This window comes from Cyprinus carpio, chromosome B12, assembly GCF_018340385.1.
Source record: "Cyprinus carpio isolate SPL01 chromosome B12, ASM1834038v1, whole genome shotgun sequence".
Lineage (NCBI taxonomy): Eukaryota > Metazoa > Chordata > Actinopteri > Cypriniformes > Cyprinidae > Cyprinus > Cyprinus carpio.
The window spans coordinates 16512439-16540292 of NC_056608.1; the positions used below are offsets into that span (position 1 = coordinate 16512439).

General features: G+C 36.5%; 1 protein-coding gene across 1 annotated transcript; it reads left to right on the top strand.

The window, feature by feature from the left end:
* Nucleotides 1-27445, top strand: gfra1b (gdnf family receptor alpha 1b). The gene is made up of 9 exons (XM_042735664.1): nt 1-492; nt 915-1223; nt 1449-1532; nt 18648-18999; nt 19220-19329; nt 20454-20588; nt 23003-23202; nt 24854-24898; nt 26118-27445. The coding sequence occupies exons 1-9, from the start codon at nt 432-434 to the stop codon at nt 26250-26252; spliced, it is 1431 nt and encodes a 476-aa protein (XP_042591598.1). The 5' UTR covers nt 1-431; the 3' UTR covers nt 26253-27445.
* Nucleotides 27446-27854: the final 409 nt, after the last annotated feature.

A 27854-nucleotide genomic window follows, 5' to 3' on the forward strand; every position in this document is an offset into this window, starting at 1 on the left:
TACTTCGACCTTACATGCATAATGTCGGGCAACTGAGCGCGCAACAGCACACGCTGACAGTTGATGTGGACTGATATGAACTTTAAAATTTTTTTGGAATTTTCTTTTATTCATGTTTATATACATTTTTAAAACAAGCCGGTGTTTTGAACGATTGCTGAAGATATGATAAAGAAGGTATCAAAAGGTTAAATATAACGCAATGTCGCGATATTAGTGTTTTTATCGTAATATCGGAACTCTTAGTATTGGTTTTTATTCTGTTCTCGTGGGGTGTGTCCACCAGAGCAGCACTGAGCGCTTGTTGGAGTCTGTCCGGATGTGTATATGATGTCTGATCACTTGTTCCTCACCAGTGCGCTGCAGGCGCGCAATGGATTTATTGTGGGAATTGTTCTATATCGTATTTAATCAGTTTCTCTGCTCTCTGAATGGATCTGAATAAAGCAACGATGATATTCGCAACTTTTTGGATAATGTTGCCTGTCCTTGGTAAGTTGAGATGCGTGTGTTCTAGTGTTTGTTTGCGCGTTACATCTGTAACACCTAACCTACAATAGACAAATACCCTACCTTGATTCAGAAACATACACAGCCTAGATTTTCTTGATTCAGAAACATACTAGGCTTTGTTTTTTTTTTAATAATATTATTATTAATTCTCAATCCTAATCATTACTTGATACATTTTATAAATAGCAGGGATTAATAGGAAATAAAAACATTGTTAAGTGTTTTGCCTTTTTCCATACCTATACCTATAAGTTGTCTCTATTTGTTTGAATTGGGTCCTCTAAAGTAACCAGGTAAGTGCTATCACCTTAATTATGAACATTAGAAAAATCGTGGTAACAATGTGCCAGACATTCTGTTTTATTCATTCACATCTGTAACTTTGTAATTTTTCTGCACAGATTTAATGCACTTCTCACAGGCAGCTGCGATCTCACAGTCTCGGTCGGTTCGGCTGGACTGCGTTAGGGCTCATGAACAGTGTTTGGCGAAGTACGGCTGCAGCACTAAGTACCGAACCATGAGACAGTGTGTGGCCGGGAGAGCCGGTAACTTCAGCATGCTGGCTGAACCCGAGGCGCAGGACGAGTGCAGGAGCGCCATAGAGTCCATGAAGCAAAGTCCTCTGTACGACTGCAAGTGTAGGAGAGGAATGAAGAAAGAGAAAAACTGTCTGCGCATCTTCTGGAGTATATACCAAAGTTTACAGGGTGAGCAGATCTAGGATCAACAGAATCCAATATGAGAAATTATTTGTAGACAACTTTAAGTCTTGGAAATGCATTAGAAATCATTCAGAGCTTTAATAACCCAAACCAAAATTTCAAAAGTGCTGGTTCTAAGAAATATACATATAAACAGTTTGGGTTCTTCTTGCCAAATTACTGTTTCTACTACACTATCTTATTGGTACTTTGCTGGTGTTTATCTTCCAGCCAACGACTTGCTGGAGGACTCACCATATGAGCCAGTAAACAACCGTTTGTCTGATATTTTTCGTCTGGCTCCAATAATATCAGGTAAGTCTGATGATTATTTATCTCCACCTCACAATTATCACATTAAGTACAAATAATCAGCTTTTTGTTTTGTCTGTATGCTTAATGTGCGTAATATGTCTTAAGTATATGTGTATGTCCTCGTTCTTGAGATATGCTCATTTGGCTATGGATAAAAGTGTCTGCCGAATGAATGAATTTAAAATTAAATGTCTGGGGGGTTATGAATGGCCCGTCTGCATCAGTTATTTATGAAAGCTTGCTTTGTAATGGATGTTAGAGATTTGAGTGAACAGGTTTCAGTGATGTCCTTGGAAAAGAAAAAAATTCCTATAGAGGACTAACAGAACAAGTGCTGCTTGATGGCGACGGTTCAGTCTTGTCCTGTAGATGGCGCTGTTCCTCCCCTGTTCAGCTACTGTGAGGTCTGATAGTGTTGAATATAACACTGACTGAATCTCTCAATCTAAGTTGTGCTTGACTGAGGAAGTTCTGCTGTAAATCTCCATGGTGACAAACATGCAGTAGCTCTGTTCCAAAATCTAGTGAGTTGCCTTGCTGCCAACTGCCTACACGGGCAACATTCTAACCATCATAGAAACTCAAAAGTGACCGATTTGGAACACTCGACTTAAAACACAAATAGCACTCCGCACCCAGTTTGAGACTCAACTAGCAATTGATTTCAGTAGGGTTTGACATCATGTTTCCATGCTTTTTGAAAAAGATTTTTGAAAGTTGGAAATAAAACAAAAATTAAAAGAGGATATTTTACAAGAAAATACTATTTCAGGCTGTCTACTTTACAATTTCACATTTAATGTATTATTGAAAAAAAAGTGTTTTAACAGACAATTTTTGTATATTTATTTTGTGTGTGTGTCTACATATAGATGTAGACACACACACACACACACACACACACACACACACACACACATATTATATATATATATATATATATATATATATATATATATATATTCATACACAACAGTTCTTTCTGGTCCTCAAATCTGATTGGCTGATAAGAGAGTTGATATTAGAGTCCAACAGAAGTCCAACAGCCATTTCACCGTTTGTATCATTATATATTGCTCATATAAACTGAATATCTTAGAAGGCATCATAATTAAGTTGCCAAACTTTTTGAAAAGCATGTGATGCAGCCCAGTAGGTTTTGATCAGAAAACAAGTGTCTGTGGTTTTGTTTACATTAGGTTTGGATTCATTATGAATATACTGTAGGTCCATAAGGAACATGTGGGCATTACATGAAAGTACATGCAAGACACCCTCCCCTTACATTCCCCCTAGGTCCACTTCAAAATCAATAAAGCCATAGAAGAGAAACAGCTTCTGAGATTGCAGCCTTGTTCTTTCCTGAAGCGTTAATCAATACGGTCAAGGATTCAGAATGAACAAAAAAGCTTAAAAGCTTTAATATACCAGCTGTTAATTCTTTAATCATCAGTCTGGTGCTATTAGAGCATTATTATGAAATGAACATCACAGGCTTGCCATTGTAATGCTGTGCTTCTGTTCATTTGTGTATCTAACAGCCAGCTACAGGTGTTGTACATCACCAGAAAGAGAGAGACATTCATTTTTATTATTTTCATATTTGGATGCCAACGCAATTGAATATTAATCTCACAGTGAACCTCTTTACTTATTCCATGCATATCTAGAGCAAAAAATTGTGGAAAAAGGTGCAACGGTTTTGGCATGTTCCAGCAACCCCTAGTAATCATTCACAGCATGGCTTTACAGGAATGAGCAGGATGTTTATGGCCGCTGCCAGTGCAGCTTCAATAAAAACTGATGTGGTTGAGAAACCCAGAGCTGCTGTGCCAGATCTCTACATGGTCCAGATGGACAGACGCTCCCGTTCTTGAGGTGGTGCAGTGTCAGGGTTATACAAGTTCAAAGAAACTGTTGAAAACCCTTTATATCAAAATGATGAACTGCATCAACCAAGACTAGCAGCAAACCCACTGTTTAACATAATAGTTTGAAGTAACTTGAGCAGTGCCTAATATGCCAAAAAACCTTTGGTTGGTTAGTGTTCATTGTGTGTCCTGTCCATAAAGTGCTTTTATATTTACTGTCATGAACCACAGAATCAGCCCACACACAGGACCCAAATAATAACTGACCCTAATCTCTTATTCTTAGTGGGACATCTCTATACAACACCTTGTGTGGGTGTTTTCAGGCTGTTCAAAGCAGACATGTATACTCAAGTCGGAGGCTCGTTCACACAGTGCCAACAAGCACCAAATTCCAATGGTTGTATTTATTTTTGCATCAATGTATTAACCCTGTTGGCGGTTGATGGGCTGCGTGAGCATAACAGTTATATTTACAAACTATAAATACATCAGTCAACTTCAGTCAATAAACTGTTCTCAGACTTGACTTGGACTCAGAAAAACCCACTTGAAACTTTACTTGGTAAGTGATTACAGTATATTTACATTTAGTCATGTAGCAGATGTTTTTATTCAAAGTAACGTCATGAGCAATTTGTGCTAAATATATATATATTTTTTTTATTACACTAAAAACTATAAACTATAGACTATTGAAAACTTGACTGACAAAATTTAATTAGACCAGTAGGCTAGGCATTCATTCCAGGGTGTCCGCGGGTCCTTAAAAAGTCTTAAAATGTCTTAAATAATGTTTTCCTAATATAAGGCCTTAAAAAGTCTTAAAATTTCTTAAATTCGGATTCGATGGGTCTTAAATATTTTTGGTCACATTACCGCTAAAATATCTTCAGTCTGATGGACCTAATGACTGTTTACAATAATTGTACAAACGGAAGATTTTTTTCTTCCCCGCGTTAAGTTACTGTGTCATCAGAGAGAATTGCAGTAAGTTAGCAGAATTTTTGTTTGTCTCTTAAGAGACTACAGAACAAACGAGCGTGACAGCACACATAAACTCAGAAGAAACACAATAAGGTAAACATTGAAAATGTTCAGTTTATTCATAACATGATATAGTTAAGTAACACCCTAAGTGAGCTATTTTGCTCAATATTCTTGCGACGCAAAAAACATTCAAAACACCTACAGAGTGCACGCATTACGTGAAGTCTAGTGCGCGTGCGCATTAAAACTGCACTCTTTCAAAGCATGATTTTGTTTATTAAAATACATGCAGAATCACAAATCACAAATTCAAGACATTGGGGTAGAAAATGTGTGTATTTTTACGACTTCATATGTATAATCAATTTCACATGGTAGAGTAAGACCTTTTTTTCCTCCAAAAATTACCATATACAAATGTGATATTGATTTTTTACAACAGTTCAATAAACTAGACATTTTATTAAGAGACTTACGTTTTAGACACCATATTACCCGTTTTTGCACTATTTCGCCAACAAAAATCAAATGAGCAATATGACAGCTTTTTGCTCCTGAATGAATCAATTGTTTAAATGATTCGGTTCAGTCGCAATGATTCACTTATTACCAGTGACTTGTTGCCACCTACTGGTGGTTTTAGTTTTACATTTAAAGTATATTTTCATTTTTTTAATCATTTCAAATAACAGTATTCAACATTTTATGTTTAATATATCAAAATATTATTTATGCATTTGCAACTACAGGTTAAATGCATTCAAGGTCTGCATTAAACAGTGTGTAAATACTTGTAAAAGTCCACTTTAGGTGCAATTTGACTCAAAAGATAACACACACAAAATGGCTTTATGAAGGCAAAATGCCAATAAAAGATGAAAATCAATTTAAACTTATTGGAAAAGATACCAGCATGATAACACACTCAATCAGTTGAATGAATGACTCAATGACTCACTCATTAAGTGACTTACTGCCACTTACTGGTAGTTTAGTTGAGGAATATGTTGAAAAGTAGGCCTTTGCATTTTTCCCCTCAATATTTCTTATTTGTATATTCATAAATGCATTTAAAACATTAATCTCATAACATTAGTTATTGCAGTTGTAATTATTGTTATTTGCAGTTTAAATTATTTTATCTGACTGGTAGCAGCCCTATAGTGTTTATTGAATTTATTGATTAATTGTAATAATTTGCCATGTAAGATGATGCATACATCTAATAAGGTTAAAAATAGGACTTTGTAAAAGTAAATAAAAAATATGCAGATTTAAGTATGTAAAAGCTGATAGAACACTGATGAAAATATTGCTTCAGAATAAATTGTTTACTCCACCAAAAATCTTGGTGATGCAGTTATTTTGCAGGGATATTTTGTATGGAATATTGCCTGCTGACATGAAAAGTTCACGGTATATCGTAGTAATAAAGATAATTTATTACAGCAATTATATCTTGTTTTCTTTTTAATTCATACACATTTAATATTAAATATATGTATGTAATAAAATGTGTATTTCCATTACAGGTTAAGTCTTAAATTTCATATAAGGTGGTATTAAAAAGGTCTTAAATTTAACTTGTTCATGTCTGTAGAAACCCTGTCATACTGTGAGATACAATTAGGCCTATATGTATGAATCTGAAGAGAAACATAAAACTATGGCTGTCAATAGAGCATGGAGTAAAATAACTGATTCATTTCTGACCATTCTTTAGAAAGCAAAATTATTCATTTCTTTCTTTACAACATAAGTTTTTAATAAAACAAAGATTAAGGATTATGCTTTATAAGAAAATACTATTTCAGACATGTTTAATTCTGTTTTTTATTTGCTGTTTCTTTGTAATTGTTGGTGAAATTAGCAATTCTTAAGTGAAAATTAAGTTTCAGTGGCTTACTATTTTTTGATGAACTTCCCAGTTTGAAGACCCATGCTTTAGGAGACACCTGAATCTAAAGTGTCTTACAAATAAGGAACATCACAAGCAATTTCTAATAACTAGAATTGTTTTTAATTTTATTGGATTTGAGATGTCACTTAAAATTGTGACAAGCAACTTGACTTAGTCTGGGACTGTGACAGACTTGAAACCCTATGGCAGAGACTTGTGAACTTGTCTGGTGCACAGCATTGAAAGACAGTACTGAATATCCTTGAGGGAAACATGAGGCCAAGCAAAGAGACAAAACATAGTCAACAAGGTATCAGCTTTCTCGAACTCTTTTCATAGTCCTGACTAACAGAAATGCCTGCTCATCTAATTGTAGCTCTCCTGGGCTCTAATGCAAAAACGCCAGTGTTTCAGTAAATGTGTTCAGGTTACACTTCCTGTCAGAAATATAACTGAGATCAATATGAATGGCCACATTAAGCAGCTAATAATTGCTGAGCAAGACAATTCACCCTCCAACTTAGCATTTTAAACTTTAACAAAGGTACTATTCTCCATAAAGGTGCATCACTGAGGTAATAGCATTCAAAACAGATCGAATAATCACACACGTTTTACGTCATGTTTATGAGAAGCTGCGTTACGGACTTGATGCCTCTTAGATGACTCAGTTTGATGGGTATTGTTGGAACTGCAGAATCTTTGTCCAGGATGCATCTGTATGCAATCTGCTGCATAGGCAATTTCTGTCCTTATTATTTGATGGCACACCCTCCAGCTCTACATAGCTTTGAGGATTTGGGGCTTTGGTATCAGATCCCCTTCAGCCATGGGATCACAAAAAAAGGGAGGGGGAAGATCAGTCATGTGAAAGAGGAAAGACATTCCCTGTTTAGTGAAAAAGTAGCCAAAAGGGTTGGGCAGAATTGAATTGTACTGAATTGTACAATGGTTGCCAGTAGGCAGGCAACTTGAATGGATGGTTAGAGCTTATTAGGTTTTCCACAGATAAAGGGATCATTTACCCAAAAATGAACACTCTGTCATCATTTACTCACCTTTATGTCATTCCAAACCTGTATGACTTTCTTTCTTCTGAGGAACATTGCTTTTGTGCATTCAATGAAGCAATAAGGTTTGGAACAACAGTAAATGATGACAGAATTGTCATTTTTGGGTTCCTTTATATGTCTAAAACATTAACGACCTTACTGTAGGTCACATGGCACTTTCTTTGTCTTTCAGTGCTATGGCAAAAGAAACATGTTTATTGTGCCATTAATCATGAGACATTCAGACCAAATAACCACTGGAATATATTTGCCTGGCAGTGTTTGAATTAGAACGGTCCTTTCCATAATCAATAAAGAAGCGGTCATGAGAGACAAAGAATGATCATACTGTCACTGTAGAGCGAGAGCAAAGTCCCTTTAAGACAAGTCATGTCACCCGGCGGCCATCTTTGGAACGCCTCTCGGGCATCCAAGTGCAACTCCTATCTCTTTGAATGGGGAAACATCAAATTCTACAGAACTGTTCACTAGGCTTGCGATTAAATTTCAGATTTGAAATCACCAAAGAAATCTGATAACAACTGTGTCATAAATGTTGTTTATTTTGCTCAAATAACATTATAAAAAGCTTATTATTCAGGCTAGATCAGCCAGTGCGCATGCGAAGTCCTGAGCGCACGTCTCAGAACGCTGACTGTTTCTATATCAACCGGGACGCTTCTTACGGCAGCTGCAGTGACGCGTTGACTTTACCAATTAGCGATTGGCTCCTTCATTGAGAAGGCAGGGCTTCCTGCTTTTTATAATGTTATTTGAGCAAAATAAACAACATTTATGACATATTGAGTGTTGCATTTTCCCCCATTCAAAACTATTCCCCATTCAACTAACGAGTGACATGTCTTGGGTATTCTATAGTCTTTGGCAAGAGTTGTGCCACCTGATCAGTGAAGAGCTGGAGCAATGAAGACAAAGAGAACAGCAGCCATTTATGAATTAATAAAGAGAAAATGAAAGAGATAGTTCACCCAAAAATTAAAATCAATTTTCTCACCATCATGTCTTTCCAAATCTGTAATACTTTTTCTTCTGTGGAACATTTTGTGTATTTTTAAATATCTACTTTTGTCTGTATCCGACTTGGAACTGTTGAAACATTCTTCAAAATATCCAGAGAGTATGTTCCACAGAAAAAAACAAAGTCATGCAAGCTCAAAACAACATGAAGGTAATTTTGTAATTACAAAATGTAATTTTTGGGTAAAGTGTCTATTGGAGTGAACATGAGGGTCAAATAAATGTGTGGAACCAAAGATCATAGTGAAGGCTGGAAAAGAAGATGTTTTGCTATCAGCTACTCCTACCAGTTTAGACAGATGACTCTTGTTCCATGCCTTGTTAATTGATTTTCTCATGTCCCAGCTTTGGTCTGCAGGCTTGTCAATAATAGAGTGATCACAAATAGCTATTCATTTGTCTCACTTTGCTATACAAGCTACTCACAATCATATGTTATGTCAAAATGAGCAATATATTTGTTTTGCATATATAGCATATACTGTAGCATATGCCTTTACAACTGCAGTGCACCATTTCACAGGAAAGAGACATAGAGATATAGTGGCATCCATTTTCTCTCACACACAGAACTGAGGTTGCCCTGGCCATCTGAATTATTCACACCCTCAGGCTGGTCCAGAATGTAATAACAAGTCCCATGTGGCCCTGTCGTCTATAAGAGAACTGAGATGCATTGAGAGCGGAGAAACCACGTTCTCTTCTCATGCAAGATGGTCTGGTTCCTTTCATGAGTTGCATAGATTTGGTTGTATTCAGTCACGCCACTCATCCAGAGAAATAATTTGACTGAATGTGAAACAGACAGAGAGTCTATTGAAAGAAGAAATGGGGTAATTATGATGGATACTAAATTAAAATCCTTTTCAATGTTATTACATATATTTTTAAAAAACGCCTGGCTAATTTATTTCTGGATGTGTTTTACTTAGTGATCCATAATTTCATTGTCTCCATAATGACAGTAAATCCTATCATTGCTTTAAACATTCAGCAGGATGAAATTCATATGCGTAATGTTCATTTGAATTGCCATAGTCTGTTTTAAGAAAATCAATTCAAACCTTCACTGGTATTGGCATGAATGGCAAAAAGCCTATAAGAGAGGAAGAGGTTATTAAATATGAAAAAATGGCCCTGTCAGCAGTTATTGTTTGGAAGTGCAATTTGATTTCCAATCTCATTTCACATCATTGACATGGATGCCAGGGCTGTACGGTTCATGAATCCCAACCAGCTGCCACCCAAGGAAAAGACAGCGAGAGACAAACAGAAAGAACACTTCATGTTTGTACAGAAATAGACTGTTTTCCACATTAGATAATAAAACTCTGCTATGAGATGAGCATGTAAACACTGAGAAACACACAAATCAAATGTCCTAAATCCCCTTCATCTCACGCTATGAGCAATATGTTAGAAAACACGTAAACAGCTTGATGATTGCTGGAGGCAAAAATGACATTTAAAGCTTGTGCATGCTGTGTTGTGTACAGCTCATAAGCATTGGTAATTACAAATGTCTGGATGGTTGATTACAAATCATTCAGCATCAATAACTCTTTCAAGTGTGACAAAAAGGAGGAAAATTAATAGAAAACGGCAAAAATTCAAAACACCCTGGTGCAGCATAAAAGGAATGCATAAAAAAGATTGGTTTGATTCAAGAAATTTTGATATCCACTTAATTCAAAGCTTATTCAGGCTAATTTTCTTGATTCTTAAGAAAGGAAAGGAGGCAAATTGTGACATTAAGGAGCCGTTCACACACACAAAAAAAAATTTTTGAATTCCACTGCAACACATTTTCATAGTTTTCTACATAAATGTGCTTTTTACAGAATTATTTGACTATTGACCAATGTCTCGCATTTTTCAAATCAAAAATGTTTTCTGTGAGAACAGTCCCTAAAAGTGCAATAAAGTACAATTGATAATAATAAATTAGCGTAAAATAAATGAACCTGTTTTTAGCAAGCATTCAGTCTTGAGTAGAAACTTCAATAATCAATCATTTTGTTCCATTTGAGTAAATGTGAATACATTTTTATGTGCTGTTATGATAGTTTAGCTGCCACTTTTAAAGTTTTTTGTTTAAAATTAATATTGTTATGGTGTTTCAGTCATAAACAGTTCTTGAATGAATCTGTTCGTAAACAAATACTTGCAATGGTTTAACTTAAAGAGTCAACCAATTTATTGGTGAGTGAAACTGAATGACTCTTTTTGGTAAATAGAATTAAAAGAATAGATTTAAAATGATTCACAAACCCCTGTTACAGCTGTTCTGTAATATGTAGTTTGATCGAGGTAATAAATGCAACTGACTTTCAATTCCCAACAAATCAAAGAATCAGTTTGCTTTCAAATCCACTATTTCTCCCTAAAAGACAATGCAGTTTTCTATTGAGCGAAAACAGTTGAATAATTATCACTCCTCTATTGCAGTCATGTATGAAAGGACATCCTATGTTCTGAATCATAATTTTTGAAAAGTGATGGGCTGAGAAGGTCATAACTCATAAAGCTGTATCTATATGTCATTGACCTTGTAATAACAAAAGATTAGTGTTATTAACTACACATCATTAAACAGGTTAAAAGCAGAGCACTGCATAATACAGCATAACTGTTCATATTTTCACATCAAATGCTTTTGATATCTAATGCGGTATTTATAAACCACACCGCTGCCTATGTTTTTTTTTTAACCCGGTCACAATGTGCTTGCACTGCAGTATTGTGGGAGCTTGCGTGACCGTGGCATTTCAGGCCACCTAAAGTCACGTCATCTGTCACCGCAGAGATTAAGGACATACAATGACCCACACACACACACAGAAAGACTCAAACACCCACACACAGCAGAAGAGTACAGACTGAATAGACCGTGAGAGTGTATTGGCTGTCAAACATATATAATACAAATCCTTTGGAGTGGATTTTGGAGAGAAGCCTAGCGAGAGAAAGAGGAAATCCTTTATTCTAATGGGCTGGGTTGACAGCTCTATGCTGTCAGTCCCTAAGGACTGATCCCCCGCTGTGGATGTGTGCTTCACTGTTTGTGATGTATGAAGCCTATAGTTATCATTTCCTGAGTCCAATATTGTGGGAATGTGTATGGGAAGGGAACGCAACCACCCCCCTCCCTCTCTTTTAAGACTGTGCCTGCATTCATCAGTGGATTTATCACATATTATATATCTGTAGCTCACTTTAGCTCCTTTTCTCTGTCTCCTTATAAGCCATTCAAGTTCTTTTTATGGAAAAACATTTATGTTCATGTCCAAACAAGTCTGCTTTGGAGCACGCTTCAATGTTACTGTGCTGATTTTAACTATAATGAAATGTTTATCTGTGAACAAAGGGAGGTGTGGCACAAAAAGGATGAATGCAGGGTCTAAAATTATTTTTGTACCTTCCAACGAAAGATGCATTGAAGATCGTTTTTACAAGCCTTGCATTTTTTTTTACAAGCATTTAAATTATATATGCCATGTTTTATTACAAATGAGGGAAAATAGCTTAAAATAAGGACCAAAAATATTTAATAATAATAAAATAATTTAAAAAGCATTTTGCATTATCCTCATTATTATTATTATTATTGTGCAATTTTTTTGTCCCTATGACTGTGGTATTTAGTTTTTCCATTGCTTATTTGTAACATCACATGTCCATTGTATAATTCTCAGCATTATATGCCGGATCATATATTTAAAAAATGGTTAACAAAAATTGTTACAAGACAAGACAAGTTGCAACATTGGTATTTCTTTGATTTGACTCTCTCACATCAGTGAAGGTCAAACAATCATTATTTTAATTCAGCATAAATTACGTCTTATGTTGCCTGGAAATGATACAATATCATGTTCTCTAACAAATAAGAAAAAAGGACCACCATCATAGAGACAAATGTGTGACAAATATTTAAAAAAAAATTCAAATTTTTCGGTTTGCATTATTATTATTAGTATTACTACTTATACATTTGTCACTATAAAATTTTTCCCCATGGATCCGAGTAACAGAACCCCACTGTATAATTCACAGCATTATATGCTATATCATATGCAATCCCACATATAAATAGACACTTTGAGCATCCTAGGTAATCCTATGAAGAGAAAAGTTGTTACAGGATGTGTGAGTTGCAGCAGCTGTATGTCTTTGATTCGAATCTCTCACATCCGTGAAGGTCAGATGATCATTCTTTGAATTCAAGTTAAATCCTGTCTTATGTTGTGGCTCCTGTTAAAGTTACTGGCAAACCGATGAGAATCTCCATATTATTTAGATGCCAAAAGCAATCTGACATGCATTTGGCACTCAGTGAGTGTTCATTTTACACCCCGCATGCATCGTTCTTTCATTCTCAATTTATTAAAGGCTCAGTCTTGGCTCCGTTTCTCACAGATTAATAAATAGTGGCTTGTACAGTATGTTTTACTGCTAATGTATGTAAATTGAAGGCAGAGCCCCACAGGGAAATTACTTGGCAGTTGTTGATGGTAAAACATCAAATACCAGTTTTATGTCTTATTAGACATTGATTTTTCTTCTGGATTGAAAGCCATCAACACTTTACTCTTTATTAATCACACTCATGAGATTTTATGCAGTTTAATTGCTTGGCGGTTGGACATGCACAGCCACACACACACACAAACATATAGCCCCTAGTCATCATTTACTCAAACAGTCTCAAGCTCCTTAAAGCTTTCTATCTCTCGCTTCCAAAACACACATAGTCAAACATCCAGAGTCACGTGACTCCCTCCATTGTCACTGTTACAATAGCAGCTCCCAGACGTTGCTGAAATTTCACGGCACCACTGGAGTATCAAATACACCACTGGACCCCCAAATCCCTCCGGCTCTGGTAATTATTTGAGGTCATATCAGTATGCCAGCACTGTCGGGAACTGGCTAAAGTGTCCATTACATCAGCCTTTTAGGGGTCAGCAGTTCACAATCTCTAGTGTAAACTGCCCATCAGAATACCAGGTCACTATACAATGATTTTAAAAGTTACCAAAACCATTTCAACATACTAAATACTAATTCTGCTATCAGATCAAAAACAAATGTGCTAGAGTACATTATTTAACTTTGAGTTAACAAAAAGTTAACATACTTGTTTATCTGAAAAAAAAAAACAATGCTACAGTCACTTATTCTCCTTTGAAAATGTGCATTCCGTGTCGGAATGTCTGTCTCTGTTTTGGTTTGTGAAACCCACCCACTGCCAGTTTACCCAGTTGTTTTTCGGCACCCCGGGTTGCCAGTTGGCAGAAAACACTGTGTATTTCATTTCAGACAGCTGCCAAACGAAAGGGGTCAGTTCCTGTTGGTGTCATCAATCTGGCAACCTGCGTGTAAGTCAAGTCTGAGGAGGAGGGGCCGAGTAAAAAAAAAACCCTCTACAATATTTTGAATTTGGACTGCAATCCTACATACAGCACCTTTAATATTTTAATAATATCAATGACCTAAAAAGCAAGTAGGTCTAAGATTTGAATTTTTATTGCCTGCATAGAGAGTTAATTGAAAGCATGTTGAAGAAGATTGCCATCTTTTCAGCCTCTTCTTGAAGACATTTCAGAGGATGATCTCTGGAGAGGACTCAACTAATGTACATTTTATTATAAAGTCCTGCTTTTCACCTCGTCAGTCGTTTGATCGATGCCTCAAACTGCCGGTCTTTCCGAGCAGAGCTGCATCAGCTTCAGATGGATCTGCTCTGTAAACATACACGGATCAGTGCGTTCATTAATTTCTTTTGGGTAAAAGACACTCATCAATAAATCAATAGACTCCACATCCACTGGATATTTTCAAATATCATTTGGACTGGCTAATTCCCTTAACGCGTGCTCCAGAGGTCAGCCATTGGCAGGCATCGCTTCAGAGGGCCATTAAACGTCCCTGGACAGCAGTTTAAGCAGATAGTCTTTTACACAGAGCTCATAGTGTTGTTTAACTAGCAGTTCTCTCTTTATTAAAGAGCCCAGAGATGGTCAGACAGGGTTCATCTTGCAACAAACCCTCATTCTGCTGCAACGGCACTTTCATTAATTGATAGAAGGTTACGGTCCAATCAACTCATTAGCTTAATTTCTAAAAAGAACTGAATACACAGAACTACCCATAGATACATTTTATTGCTCTGTCATAGCTCAGGAGATTTAATGAAGCTAGCAGTTCATGTTTCAAAGAAAGACAGAAAGAAAAAAAAAAAGAAAGGAGAAATAAGAAAATAATATAGGAGGGAAGGCCAAAATAAATGAAAAAGAAAGGAAGGAGGAAGGAAGGAAGAATGAAAAGTAAAGTTTGAGGAGTAAAAAGACACAAATCGAAAAGGCCAGACGAAAGCGAGAATGTGAAGATGGGAGAGCTGGGCAGAAAGAGACAGCAGCAGACAGAGGAAAAGAGAGCGGGAGATCAATTATGGAGGTTGAGTCCTCGTATGATTTGATTTGCTGCAGTGGCATGTGTTTTTTATTGGATTGGAGCAGTTGGAGGAAAGCTGTGAGATTATTAAGCATCCGCCAGAAAAGCTCCAGGTCTCTGCCATCAGCACTTTCTGTGTCTGCAGCACTCCCAATCTCTCAGGCCACTTAAGGAAGCGACTGAAGAGCTCACTTATTATTCCTGCACCCAAAGAGCAATAAACAACAGAGCGCTCTGCTGCCTGAGTAGAGGCCACATCAACACACACACACACACACACACATACACTGTTGCTCATTATTTCACGTCACACTGGAGTTCTCTGAGGTGTACATGGCCAGGCTCTCAGCCCAAGTAGCCTCTGGCTCACAATAGACACTGCGGAATGTAAGCTGAGGTCATTATACACACAATCACAGCACTGACAAAAATACCATGGCATTACAGACTACGGACCTTATGTTGTTGTTTGTTTTTGTTTTTTTTGTTTGTTTTTTTGTTTTTGGGGATGTCTTTGAATTATTAAAGGAATAGTTTGCCTAAAAATGAAAATGTGCTGAGAATTTACTCACCTCCAGACCATCCAAGATAGCGGCGAGTTTGTTTCTTTATCAGAACAGAAATTCTGAGAAATTTAGCATTGGATTATAACTTGGATTCTCTGCAGTGAATGGGTGCCATCCAAGCAGATGATAAAAACATCACAATAATCCACAAGTAATCAACACAACTCCAGTCCATCAGATAACATCTTGTGAAGTGAAAAGATGCGTGTTTATAAGAAACAAATCAATCATTAAGGCATTTTAACTTCAACTAATGTTGCTTCTGGATAAAGAGAATAATCCTCTATTCATAATATTGCTTTCTTCAGTCAAGTTGTCTTGTCTGAATCAGAATAGAAATATGCACAGATCAAGAACTCTTTACTAAAAAAATAAATAAAAAAAAATAAAATTAAATATGCAAATATATAAAAAACAAATATGTCAGTGCATTTTGATGTGAGAGGACACACTTGAGGAAGTGCTATTAATGATTATGGCCTTGCATTTTGGTCAGAAGTGCCTTGATGGATTTGTTTTTTGCAAACATATTACCTACAGTATTACCAGCTTTACAAGATGGTAATTATTAATGGACTGATGCCTTTGGATAACTTGTGGATTATTGTGATGTTTTTAATCAGCTGTTTGAAGTTTCATTCTGACGGCACCCATTCACTGCAGAGGATCCATTGTTAAACAAGTAATGTAATGCTAAATTTCTCCAAATTTGTTCTGATGAAGAAACAAACTCATCTTTGATGGTCTGAGTAACTATTCCTTTAAACAAGAATGTCAAACCAAATGCAACTATAAGTTACAAATATAAAATAGCAGTCAGATAATAATAATAAATATGCACTGCGCTTTAAAGTAGCCATGAGTTAGTTATTTTAATGATGTACCATAATAAATTAATTTTGCATTATGTTTATAAATGTGGCTTAGGATCGATGTATCATAAGAAGATATGGGTTAGTTTTATAGACTCTGACATGTTGCAGAACCTGTCCACATGACTGCAACTTCTAATCAACAATTAAACATCCATCCAATAACCTTGAGCCTCATGTCAACGTGCTTGTCAAACGTAAGTAATGGTTTTTGTAATAGGTAATTAACCTCAAGGATCTAGGCTGCTTTCAGATTTAATCACATCTAGTCATCTCACGAAAGCCCACAATAAGCACAAATTCCTCATCAAAACACATAATTGCAAAATGCAGCGTTCCATGCACATGCAAGAGCTGCAGCGCATCGACAAAAAAAGTTGAGTTACTGAAGCGGGAAGCAGAGGAGTCGAGAGAAGACTGAGTCATCATTAGGTAAAGAAGAATATCCTCACTTATTACACAGCTCACTGGAGACTTGATTCTGATTGGTCAGTCTTTTATCATATATTATATATATAGATATACACATTTTGCTACACATTATAAGTGACCACTGTCAATGGCAACCAAATCTTCTACAAAGCTATACTAGTTTATCTATCTATCTATCTATCTATCTATCTATCTATCTATCTATCTATCTATCTATCTATCTATCTATCTATCTATCTATCTATCTATCTATCTATCTATCTGTCTGTCTGTCTGTCTGTCTGTCTGTTTGTCTGTCTGTCTGTCTGTCAATATGTAGCCTAATAAAATAATGTAAACTTAAATAGTTCATGTCCATTTATTTATTCATTTGGTAAATGGTCATATAATTAAAGTATAATGCAATATCAGATGATCATCAAAGCTATTTTTGAAAATGCTCAGCACAGTATACAGTACATGCTTATGTTCTTTATTTTTGCATTGCTAAATGGTCTGACCGTGTTTGTGTTCTTATGGGAATTTGTATTTAAGCAAAAAAGACAGCTTTAAAAAGAAAGAAGAAAGGCAAACAGAGTTTTCTGGGTTGTGAACTTATCCACGCGAGTGAAAGCGAAGCATTCACCTGAGGTTGTTTGTTCAAGAGACACAAATGCTGTGTAGATTGAGAGGAGGGAAACAAAAGGAAAAGTGTACAAGCAGCTGAGGGGAGTTCTTCAGGCAAAAGAATAAAACGCAATACAAATAAAACCTATTTTAAACCGAGTTTAGTTGCTTTATCTAATTGCAACATTCTGCAAGATGTCAGTTCTTGGTGGGAAATACATAAAAAGGGCTGGAAATTGAGTCTCGGTATGCTTGAGGCAGTTTGTGTGGGATCTGTTGAAGAAATTGAGAAATAATAATAGATGAGAAAAAATAGCGTTCGTGTGTTTTTATTTTCATAAACACTAGACTGGTAATGAGAATGAAATATGTGAACGAATTATGGAGAAATATATAAACTACTGTTCAAAAATGTGGGGTCAGTTTTTTATTTATTTATTTTTTAATTAATCAAGGATACATTGAATTGTCCAAAGGTGACTACATTTTTTAACTTTTACTACAAAAATATAAAGCAGCACAAGTTTTCAAAATATTTCTTTAGAACCATATTAAAATGATTTTTGATGTATCTAGTGACATAGACGAAGAGTAATGGCTGCTAAAAAATCGGCTTTGCCATCACAAGAATAAATTACATTTTAAAATATATTGCAATACTAAACAGCTACTTTAAATTGTAACATTTTTTCACAGTACTACTGCTTTTACTCTGTTTTTGATCAAATAAATGCAGCCTCAGTGAGAATAAGAGACTTCTTTCAAAAACATTAAAAAAAATCTTACTGAGCCATAAACTTTGAATAGTAGTATGTGTGTGTGTGTATATTACATTCTCAAAAAGGTTTCCCAAACACTGCCCTTGGCTGGTCAAACAGAGAGCCCCGCCCTAAACTCACACCATTGGTTGAGCCACTGTTGCTGTGTGTGGAAGCTCAAACAAACAGAAGTAATACTTTCAAAGTGCAACAAAAACAAAACGTTGAAGCATTTCATTGTAAGCAGCCTACAAATGGCTTACTTGCAGTTGTCGCTAACAAGAGAATGTATTTTACACACTTCATCGTTAAATCTACTAGGAATAAAATTCTGTAATTTTCCTGAATATCAATTAGTTGTACAGTTACTCTCACATAGGCCACATACTGGCTGACATATGGCCTCTAGTTGTGTGAATGCCATACGGGACGACCTCAGCCAGAGGATGTTCACAGAGAGTCCTAAAAGGTCAACAGTTGCCCCACTCTCAGCAAGTGTTCTTTGACATTTACAGCATCAGTAAACTCAGCCAGTAGTGTTCCTAACTCTCCCTCTAAATCTCTGCCCGCATAGGTGAGGCGGCCTTTACGAAGGACAACAACTGCCTGAATGCCGCCAAGGCCTGCAACCTGAATGACACGTGTAAGAAGTACCGCTCCTTCTACATCAGTCCCTGCACCAGTAGAGTCTCAACCACTGAGGTGTGTAACAAGCGCAAGTGCCACAAGGCCCTGCGGCAGTTCTTCGACAAGGTGCCACCGAAACACAGTTATGGTATGCTTTTCTGCTCCTGCCCCTCCGGGGATCACACGGCTTGCTCCGAGCGCAGACGTCAGACCATCGTCCCAGCCTGCTCCTACGAGGACAAAGAAAAACCCAACTGCCTCTCCTTACAAGCCTCCTGCAAGACCAACTACATCTGCAGGTACGATAAAAGACAGCTTGTGTTACATGTCATGGAGTAAGGAGGAAAGTGCTGGAATATTCACTAAACTTTTCAGCGAGTTCATTATTTATACTGTGGGCTGGATGGTGGTGTCTGAGAAGAGATGACTGCAGGAATGTCACTTGTGTGCTGCTGAGTCTGTTTAATGAGGAGATGTGGCGAGTGGATTCTTGTTCATTCCTGCTTAATTTTTTTTCAGATCTCGTTTAGCTGACTTCCTTACCAACTGTCAACCTGAGGCGCGCTCGATTTCTGGGTGTCTGAAGGAAAACTATGCCGACTGTCTGCTGGCATATTCAGGTCTTATTGGTGAGTTCACTCACATCAATAAATTATTGTGGCATTACAGTATTATATAGGATATTTTATACCATGGTACTGAAATTCTTGTGCTATGGTTTCTGGATGTGTACCATGTCATTACCATAGTACCTTAGAGCGCCATGAATCAAAGCTCATTTAAAAAAAATGGTACTACTATGGTAAATGTACAGAAAAACTGTTGTCCACAAAAAAAAAAATTTTTTTTTGTGATGTGAGTTTTATAATGAACAGCATTTATTTGAAATCTTTTCTAAGATTATAAATGCCTTTACTGTCACTTTTGATGAATTTAATGCATCCTTGCTGAATAAAAGTACCCTAGCCTTTTGAATAATTGTGTATTATTAAAAAAAAAAAAATCAATAAGATTAAAAAAACTAAAACCAAAAAACATAGTATACAGTATGCATATATTCTGGTTTTGAGATGGATCATGTCCATAGGTGATGCGGTGAACTACATGTAACATTTGTAACTGCTTCATACATCCATTAAAATTACGCTGATGCGCCACTTGGCTTAAGTAGATAGTTCACTCAAAAATGAAAATGACCCGATAATTTACTCACCCTAAAGCCATCCTAGATTTTTGGGACTTTTTTTCTTTCAGATGAATATAATCAGAGTTCTTATTAAAAAATGTCTTGACTCTTTCCAGCTTTATAATGGTAGTGAATGGGTGATGAGATTTAGATATTTTCATTTTTTCATTTTTCATCTGATGAAAATGATGAAAATGTCTAATCGGGTAATTTAAATTTTTGGGTGAACTATTCCTTTAATAATTTGTGTCTAATGAAATGACTTTCAATGTTTGGGGCCACTGAATATTTCGCATTTGAATGTACTTGGACTACTTATCAGTGTTATGTAATGTTAAGGATAAAATAATGTTTATTTATTTATTTATTTATTATAAGGCATTGCCTTGTCTGCACTTTTTGTATTACCTAGTAAACTGCCTATCCAGCATCCCTAATGCTGTCTATAATGGCAGCTTGCTAGGTTTTGAAATACAGCCACTGTCTTGTCAGAATCTCATTTCATAAACGTCCTTGTTTTCAACATAAATGACCTTTGAACTTTGCTCCTTGCTATGTGTGACACAGGTACGGTGATGACTCCGAACTACCTCCGTGCCCCTGGCATCAGCGTGTCACCTTGGTGTGACTGCAGCAACAGCGGAAACGGAAAAGCAGAGTGTGACAAGTTCACCGAGTTCTTCACCAACAACCGTTGTCTCCGTGAGTAGACTTCATTCACAGCTGCTGCTACATCATCGGTCACATGGCGTTCTGCGTTGACTGACAGAATTTGCCTATCAAGACTGACTCTAAAGCTGAATTCTGCTCCGTTGCATCTTCATGATCATTCACAGTCCGCACCAGTAAATCTGATCTCTGTGATTTGTGTTGCTGTGCGGTTCAGAGCAGTCTGACGGCTGAGAGACAGAGAAATCCCTCTTAAATGGGGCGGCTGAGAGGGGGGATTGACATAAAAAGGCAATAAAGCATTACTCGGGTGTCCATGGGCCTGGAAGAGTAGGGAAAGCATGCATTATTTTGTCAGGGAGTTATTCAAAAACATAAATTTAGATGAACTGGATGCAGGGAAATAGACAGGAAGTGGATGAGAGGGAGGATTTGTCTACATGAGACAATGGCCTTTAGGATGACAGCCCGGATGATACAGCAGTCACGCCACATCCACACCTCATATCTGACACGTTCTCATCTTTTGTGTTTACCTATAGAGAGAGAGGTGGAGGGAAAGAAAAATAACTGTCCAACAAGATGTCAAGGAGTTCAAACAGTGTGAGACAGCATCAGCAAAAGGATTTCTTAGCTCTTGCTAGTTTTAATGAACACATGCCATTATTTGTATATCACGGAGGGCCCATTACTGGCATTACAGACAGCAGCAGGTCTATTAGGATGCATCAGACCTAATACTCACATCACTTATGTTGATATAAATCAGTTTTGTTTATGCTCAATTAGTAGTTAGTGCAGGACTAAATGATGACAGAATTTTCTGTTTTGAAAAAAAAAATCAGATCCAAAACGTAAGACTTTAGTATCATATTAGGTTAAATGATGAAAATCTTCTCATAGATTTTAACATATTAAATTACTTTACATTAAAATCTGATTAATTGAACCAGCGGTCAGTTACTTGCCTTCTCAGCCTCTGAATCTGGCCACTCATAATATGGCCATCTAATAATGAACCAATACGAGCACAGCAACTAAAGACATTTGAGAGACAGCGAGAGAATAATGTTGTCTATATGATGTGTAATATAAAGATCCTCCTAACATGTTACAATTGTACAGTTAAGATGAGCTTGAATTTGCTCCTAAAGAATGAACAGTCAATATACTCCCTCCTTTGCTTAAAGTCTGCTAAGATGTATAAGTACAGCTGATGTTGCACAGTCTGCCTTGGCTTTTTACTCAAGATCTCTCCAGGGTCATATTGTACAGTCTTGTCAACCCCTCAAAACATCTGTCCTTTAAGCCTTTAAATCTACTGTATATAAACTATCCAGAATTATGCTTGGAATACACATTCATTCTTATGAGAGCAATGCAATGCAATGGACAATGCAGAATGGGGCTTTATGAGTTTTTAACCCTTGAGAAACATAATGATCTTGCACGGCCTTAAGGGAAATTCAATGCTCACTCAATAATAAGGTCAGCCTACCGTTGTCTCTGTCAATAGACAGTACTTAATACACATGCAGCTTATTCTTTACCTGAGTACCCATCAATAATCTCCCACTTGCCCTTTAGCTTTCTGTGGCAAGAGGTAAATAACACACCATGAAGTCAAAATTGCTCTTCAGGATAAAGTCATTTAAAACAGCAGTTGCGTCATAATGGCCTCCTCCGTTTTATCACCGGAGAGGTCCCAGAAACTTAGTAAGTAAGTGAAAGTCTTACTGCACTCACACACAGAGGCTAACTGCCTCTTTATTAGAGTTCATCTGCTTTAGTATTAAGAGATGAAGAGAGAAGCTCTTAATATCCAAATAGGTGTAGATAACAAAAGACCAAAACTATGATAGCGACATGTCAATTGTATTTTAAACAGGGCTGAACTGAGAATGCATTTAGGAAATTCAGTTAAAACAAAAATTTTATAAAGCTGGAATAAAATAAGATTAAGAACTTAAACTTGAAAGAAAATTGAAATGTGGAATAAAGTAAGTTGAAGCTGTCCAATTACAAGAACTGAAATAAAAACAAATGAAGCTAAATAGAAATATTAAAAATTACTAAAATTACTAAAATGTACAAAAGCACAATTACTAAAAATGAAACCAAAATAACATTAAAACTGAAACTGGTTTAAATATAAACACTGTTTTACAATATTAATAAATAATATAATAATATAAAATTATACTAAAATAACACTATACCACAATTTGAATTGAGGTGCTGTGTTAATTGTTGTGACTATAATAAGTGATGTTTAGAGGGGGAAATATATCAGCAAAAAAAACGAATTTAAATTCCAATTCAGTGTCCCTGGTTGTGTGGCTGATTCAGTTCAAATTCCAATTGATTTTTTAAAGTAGCCAATTCTTATATACTGTTTTGCCCTACCATGATTATAAACACTTTCTCTTTATTTCTGTTTTACGCAGGCAATGCAATCCAGGCATTTGGTAACGGCACAGATGTTGGTGTGTGGCAACCCCAGCCACCCATCATGTCCACTCCACCTGACCCTTACACTCCACAGAGAGGACGGGACAGGACATCCAACGCATTGGATGACCCTGCACTCACCAGTGACCTAGACAGTAACACAGACCATCTCTACAGCTTCTGTGGAAGTCTGCAGGTACTAAAAGCAAGCAGCATTTTATATTTACAGAAATTAACTGAAATTTACAGTTCTGAAAGTCATCAGAAATCAATCTGTTCATCTAACTTATTTATTCCTAATCAGCTGATTAGGAAAGTGCAGTGAAAAAGGCAGTGATTTTTCGAATCACCTTTTAAACCACCATATTGACTATCTCTGATGGTGAATGACAGCTGTCAGTCAGACACACGTTGCTGTTGGCCCACACAGATGGTTAAAGACGCACAGCCTTCGTCAGCTTTACAAACAGCCAGCAGCTTGTTTGGATGCTTTCAGGCTTTGCTTGGCATACAATGACTTTCAATTTCCAAGCCTGAGAGTTTTTGATTGATGGGTGTGAGCTGTTGCAGTGATAACACACACACAGGGCCTCTGGGTAGAAATGAGATACATCAAACTGCCATAGCTGTCATGTCAGAGCTAATTGGCTGGCACATTAACATGAGGAACACCCTTAAGCAGGATATACCCACCCCTTACAATCTCTCTGAGGGAAAGATATCTTCACCAATCATCTGCAAATCTAACTTCAAGACTGGCACACAAGCAGTCTCTTAAACGACTGGCATACACACAGATATAGATCTTCAGAGGAATATTCCAGGTTAAATATACTCTGTGGAGCACAAGCTGTCAATTAAAACATAATGTGTGACTGTTCCAATGTTGTAAAAAACTGAGGCAATTTTTCATCTTATCAAACTAAAGAGTTTATGTAAATGTAAAATTAGTTCAAGTAAATGTTTGTGTAAAAAAATACAAGCTTCATATTTTAGTCCTCCAAAGCACTTTCTTCACTTATTTTCTTCTATAGTTGACAGTATGCTACAGATGCTGTTGATAAAGCTCAACTTGTATTTAAAATTCTTTTTCCTCCTAAATCTGCAGCTCATAATACAGTTCAAATACAGAATACACTCCTGCAGATATAGCACAACAGTTCATCATTTTGGAGTAATAACAATATCATGATTTATTAGTAGAAAGAGTTTCTTTTGTCAGATAGACTTCCAGGATGGTTATTAATCATTCTATTCCACAAATGCTTTACGCAAGAATTAGCTCCATTCTCTCTCCATTGTGCGGCTCCTTTATTATATTCCAGATTCTCTGAGGAATCACTTTATCGTTTCAACAAACCAAACTTGTGTGTGTGTATGTGTGTGTGCATGTGGGAAACTGGAGTCTCATGTAACTGGGTATTAAAATGTATTGGTATGTCACATATTAATTCAGACACACTGGCCTCCTGCACACAATGAAACACACACACAGCACATTGATTTGAGCAGAAGCAGGACCTCAGAGAGAGCTCTTGGCCACAGCGCTGTGTACGTGTGGTGTTTTGTGTGTGGGCTGTGGGGCTCATTATCATAACATTACATCTCACTCAGAAGACCCCTCTTTGAGGCCAATACTATATGACCTCTATTTGCTGTGGTAAATTACAGTGCTTTATTGGAGCTGTGCTTGACTTAGATCGCACTGGACTCAGTTTAAAGGGTTGCTGGATGGAAATGCTTCAGTGTGAGAAATGGTTTATAACACAAAACCTTGAAGAGCTTCTTGCAAATAATTGACTTTTCAGTCCATATTTCAGCTGGCCTCTTTCTCTCTTTCTTTATAGGCCCAGAAACTGAAAAGTAATGTTACTCTGGATGTTCTTTGTGTGGTAAGAATCATACATTTCTACTCACCTAGCATTTTCCAGTCAATAAGGGGCTGTTCACACAAGATGCATTCTGTACTTTTTTGGTGGACATTGTTGCTGCATCCCACTGTAATGATGTCCAAAAATGATGTGCTCAGTAAGTCATGATAACATAAGGTTTTTCATTATTTTAGCTCATCAAAATAATTTAACCAATTTCAACTTAAATGATATTACATTCAACACTTTTATTTAAAAGTAAGTTTAATATAATTTAAGCTAAAATTACCTGTACAGCCAATTTGATTATACTTAATATAAGGCAGCATCTGAAGTTATGTTTTAAAGTTAAAGTAGTAGGTGGAAACCTTTTTTTTTTTTTTTTTTTTTTTCAGATATCACTATGTTTTTAGGGCATATTAAGCTCTTTTAAAGGCAAAACATTTCTTGTTTGAACAGCCCTTTTGATTCCGTTCCATAAAGGTACGCTATGAAAGCCCCACCTCAAAATAATAAATAAAATGGGTTATTATGAGGTAAAGTACTTCACAATTAGGACTTTATTTCTCATATTTTATATCTCATAATTATATGTATTTCTCATATTTTATGTGACACGAGGTCACAGTTGTAAGATTAAGATTAAGTCACAATTAAGAGAAACAGTCACAATAACAAGACATGAAGTCATAATTATGAGACAATTTTGTCGAAGACAGATTTTATATCTTATAATTGCGACTGTCTCTGTCTTAAAACTGCGACCGTATGTAAGGTCACAACTGTGATATACTCGCAATTTTGAGAAATAAGTCCCAACTTCCTCGTAATTACCATTTTTATTTTTTATTCTTGTAATTGTGGCTGATTTTTTTGTAATTCAACTATCTTACAGCTGTGACCTGTCACAGAAGAGAGAATTATGAAAGTCCCAAGTGTGAGATATAAAATCATAATTAACAGGCAAACTTGCAATTGTGAGCTGTAAAGTTGCATTTGTAAGATATGAAGACATAATTACAAGAAAAAGTAACAAATAGCTTTAGTGGAGTGGAAATGGGCTTTCATAATATCCACGTAAATATGTAAACAAAACAAAAAAGTGTTTCAGAATGCACATATTGCCTAAACTGTGACATTTTAAGGCTTCTAAAATTTGTAGGTCTACACATCTAAGAACAAAACAATCAGAAAATGATGGAATGACTAACAATATGAAAACATGACCTTTTTTTCACAGGATCCACAGCTGAATGACCCCAGTAGCTTTAATGCAATAGCTCGGAGCCCAACTAGTGCAGTCTGCCTGCAGGACTGGACTGTGCTGCTGCTGTCTCTGGTCTCAGTTCTTCTAACAGCCCCACAGACATTATAGCCACTGACCAATCAGACCTGCTGCTGCCGCTTCTGTACCATACAAAAATGTTGTATTTTGAGTTTTTTCTGCAAGTGGTTCTGTGTGCGCTGTGATGTTTCAGTGTGATGAAACTATTCTTGGTCCACCTGCTTTACTTTCTCACTTATCGGAGATAACGGACAAACATGGACATATTTGAATGTCAGTAAAAGGTCATCTAGGATTACTTCTGTTGCAAAAAACTTTCTGCAAACAGGTGTGGCCCGAACTCTTATATGTGCTGCATTATGCTGCAATTTTTTCTACCATCACAGCAAGATCCGGTCGAGAAAAAAAGAGATGCATGGAGATGCAAGAACCACTTCTGACAGTGAAAGATTGATGCAGCTTCTGCATACTAGAGTGCTGCAGATGATCATTTATTTTCTCTGAGCTGAGGCCACAGGAGCGCCTGCAAACTCCAACTTGTACTCAAACAGTGTCAAGCAGTGCACAGAATTTTTTTGAAGGCTTATCAGCAAAACCTGCTGCTCCTGTCCCTTATTAGGACCTACAGACTCCATTCTCCCTCAAAGTGGCAGTGACTTTTCGCAGTGCTCCAGCTTAGATGATACGGTGTGGGAAACGAACATGAGGATAGACACGACACTTTATCACGTCAAAACACAGGCAGGGCTTTTTTTTTTTTGAGTTTCTAGACCCCTTTAAATTTGTAAATGTCACATCTATTTTAGCTCTTATCCTCTCCGGTGAAACACACCACGAGGATGAGTGCTTAGCACTGATTTGCTTATTTTGGGAACTTTTGGGACACGCCATTCATTCTGGATATTTACTTGTAAATACCATCTTTGTTTGCAATTACCATATTATGCTTCTCAAAGTTTATTTCTAATCTAGGAAACCTTTTCGGCTATTGTATCACCTCTGTTTTGTGAAATATGACCTAAGTTTTAGTGATGAAATTCATAAGTAACTACGAGGGTTGATACCACAATCAAGTATATGTCAAATGTGCTTTATGTACATCCAGTGAGAACGGTTTCTTATGCTCATCTGAAAGAAGTGCTCTCCGAGTATCATTTCTGCATTGTTGTTGTACTGGTTAGCTGTAAAAAGAAATATAAATATGTACGTATATAGAACAGGGCTGTAAGACATGCAAGAGCAAAGAGAAACTTACATTAAACAAACTAAAGAAGGCCTTTTAACTTGTCTTATTTTTTCATTTCATATGTTTAACTTCAGATACATAAGAAAAAATATGTGTGAAGTATAACAGGGGTTTTCAAACCAGAGGTTTTGGATATTTTTGATAATAAATGCAGTTTGTGAGCATGGGAGACTCCTTTCAGACCCAAAACTGAATGGCAGTATATATATGATACAAACAGTTACAGTGTCAAAGTAAATATTTACACTAATGTTTTTAATATTTTTAGAAAGAGGAACAAAATGGATCATTATATTTGGAGGTTTACGGCATCAGAAAGTGTTATAACCCCTGAGCTCAAAAGTATTCAACGTTGAAGTGCACATTAGACAGTTCTCTGGCAGACTGTGCCATTTAATGTTAACCAGACATGCTGCCAGTGTCAGTAAATGTGTAAAGACTATAAT

Coding starts and splice junctions, on each gene's coding strand:
- gfra1b (XM_042735664.1), top strand. CDS start 432: ATGGATCTGAATAAAGCAACGATGATATTCGCAACTTTTTGGATAATG. Junction 1,224..1,448: donor TATATACCAAAGTTTACAGG/GTGAGCAGATCT, acceptor TTTATCTTCCAG/CCAACGACTTGCTGGAGGAC. Junction 24,899..26,117: donor CTCTGGATGTTCTTTGTGTG/GTAAGAATCATA, acceptor TTTTTTTCACAG/GATCCACAGCTGAATGACCC.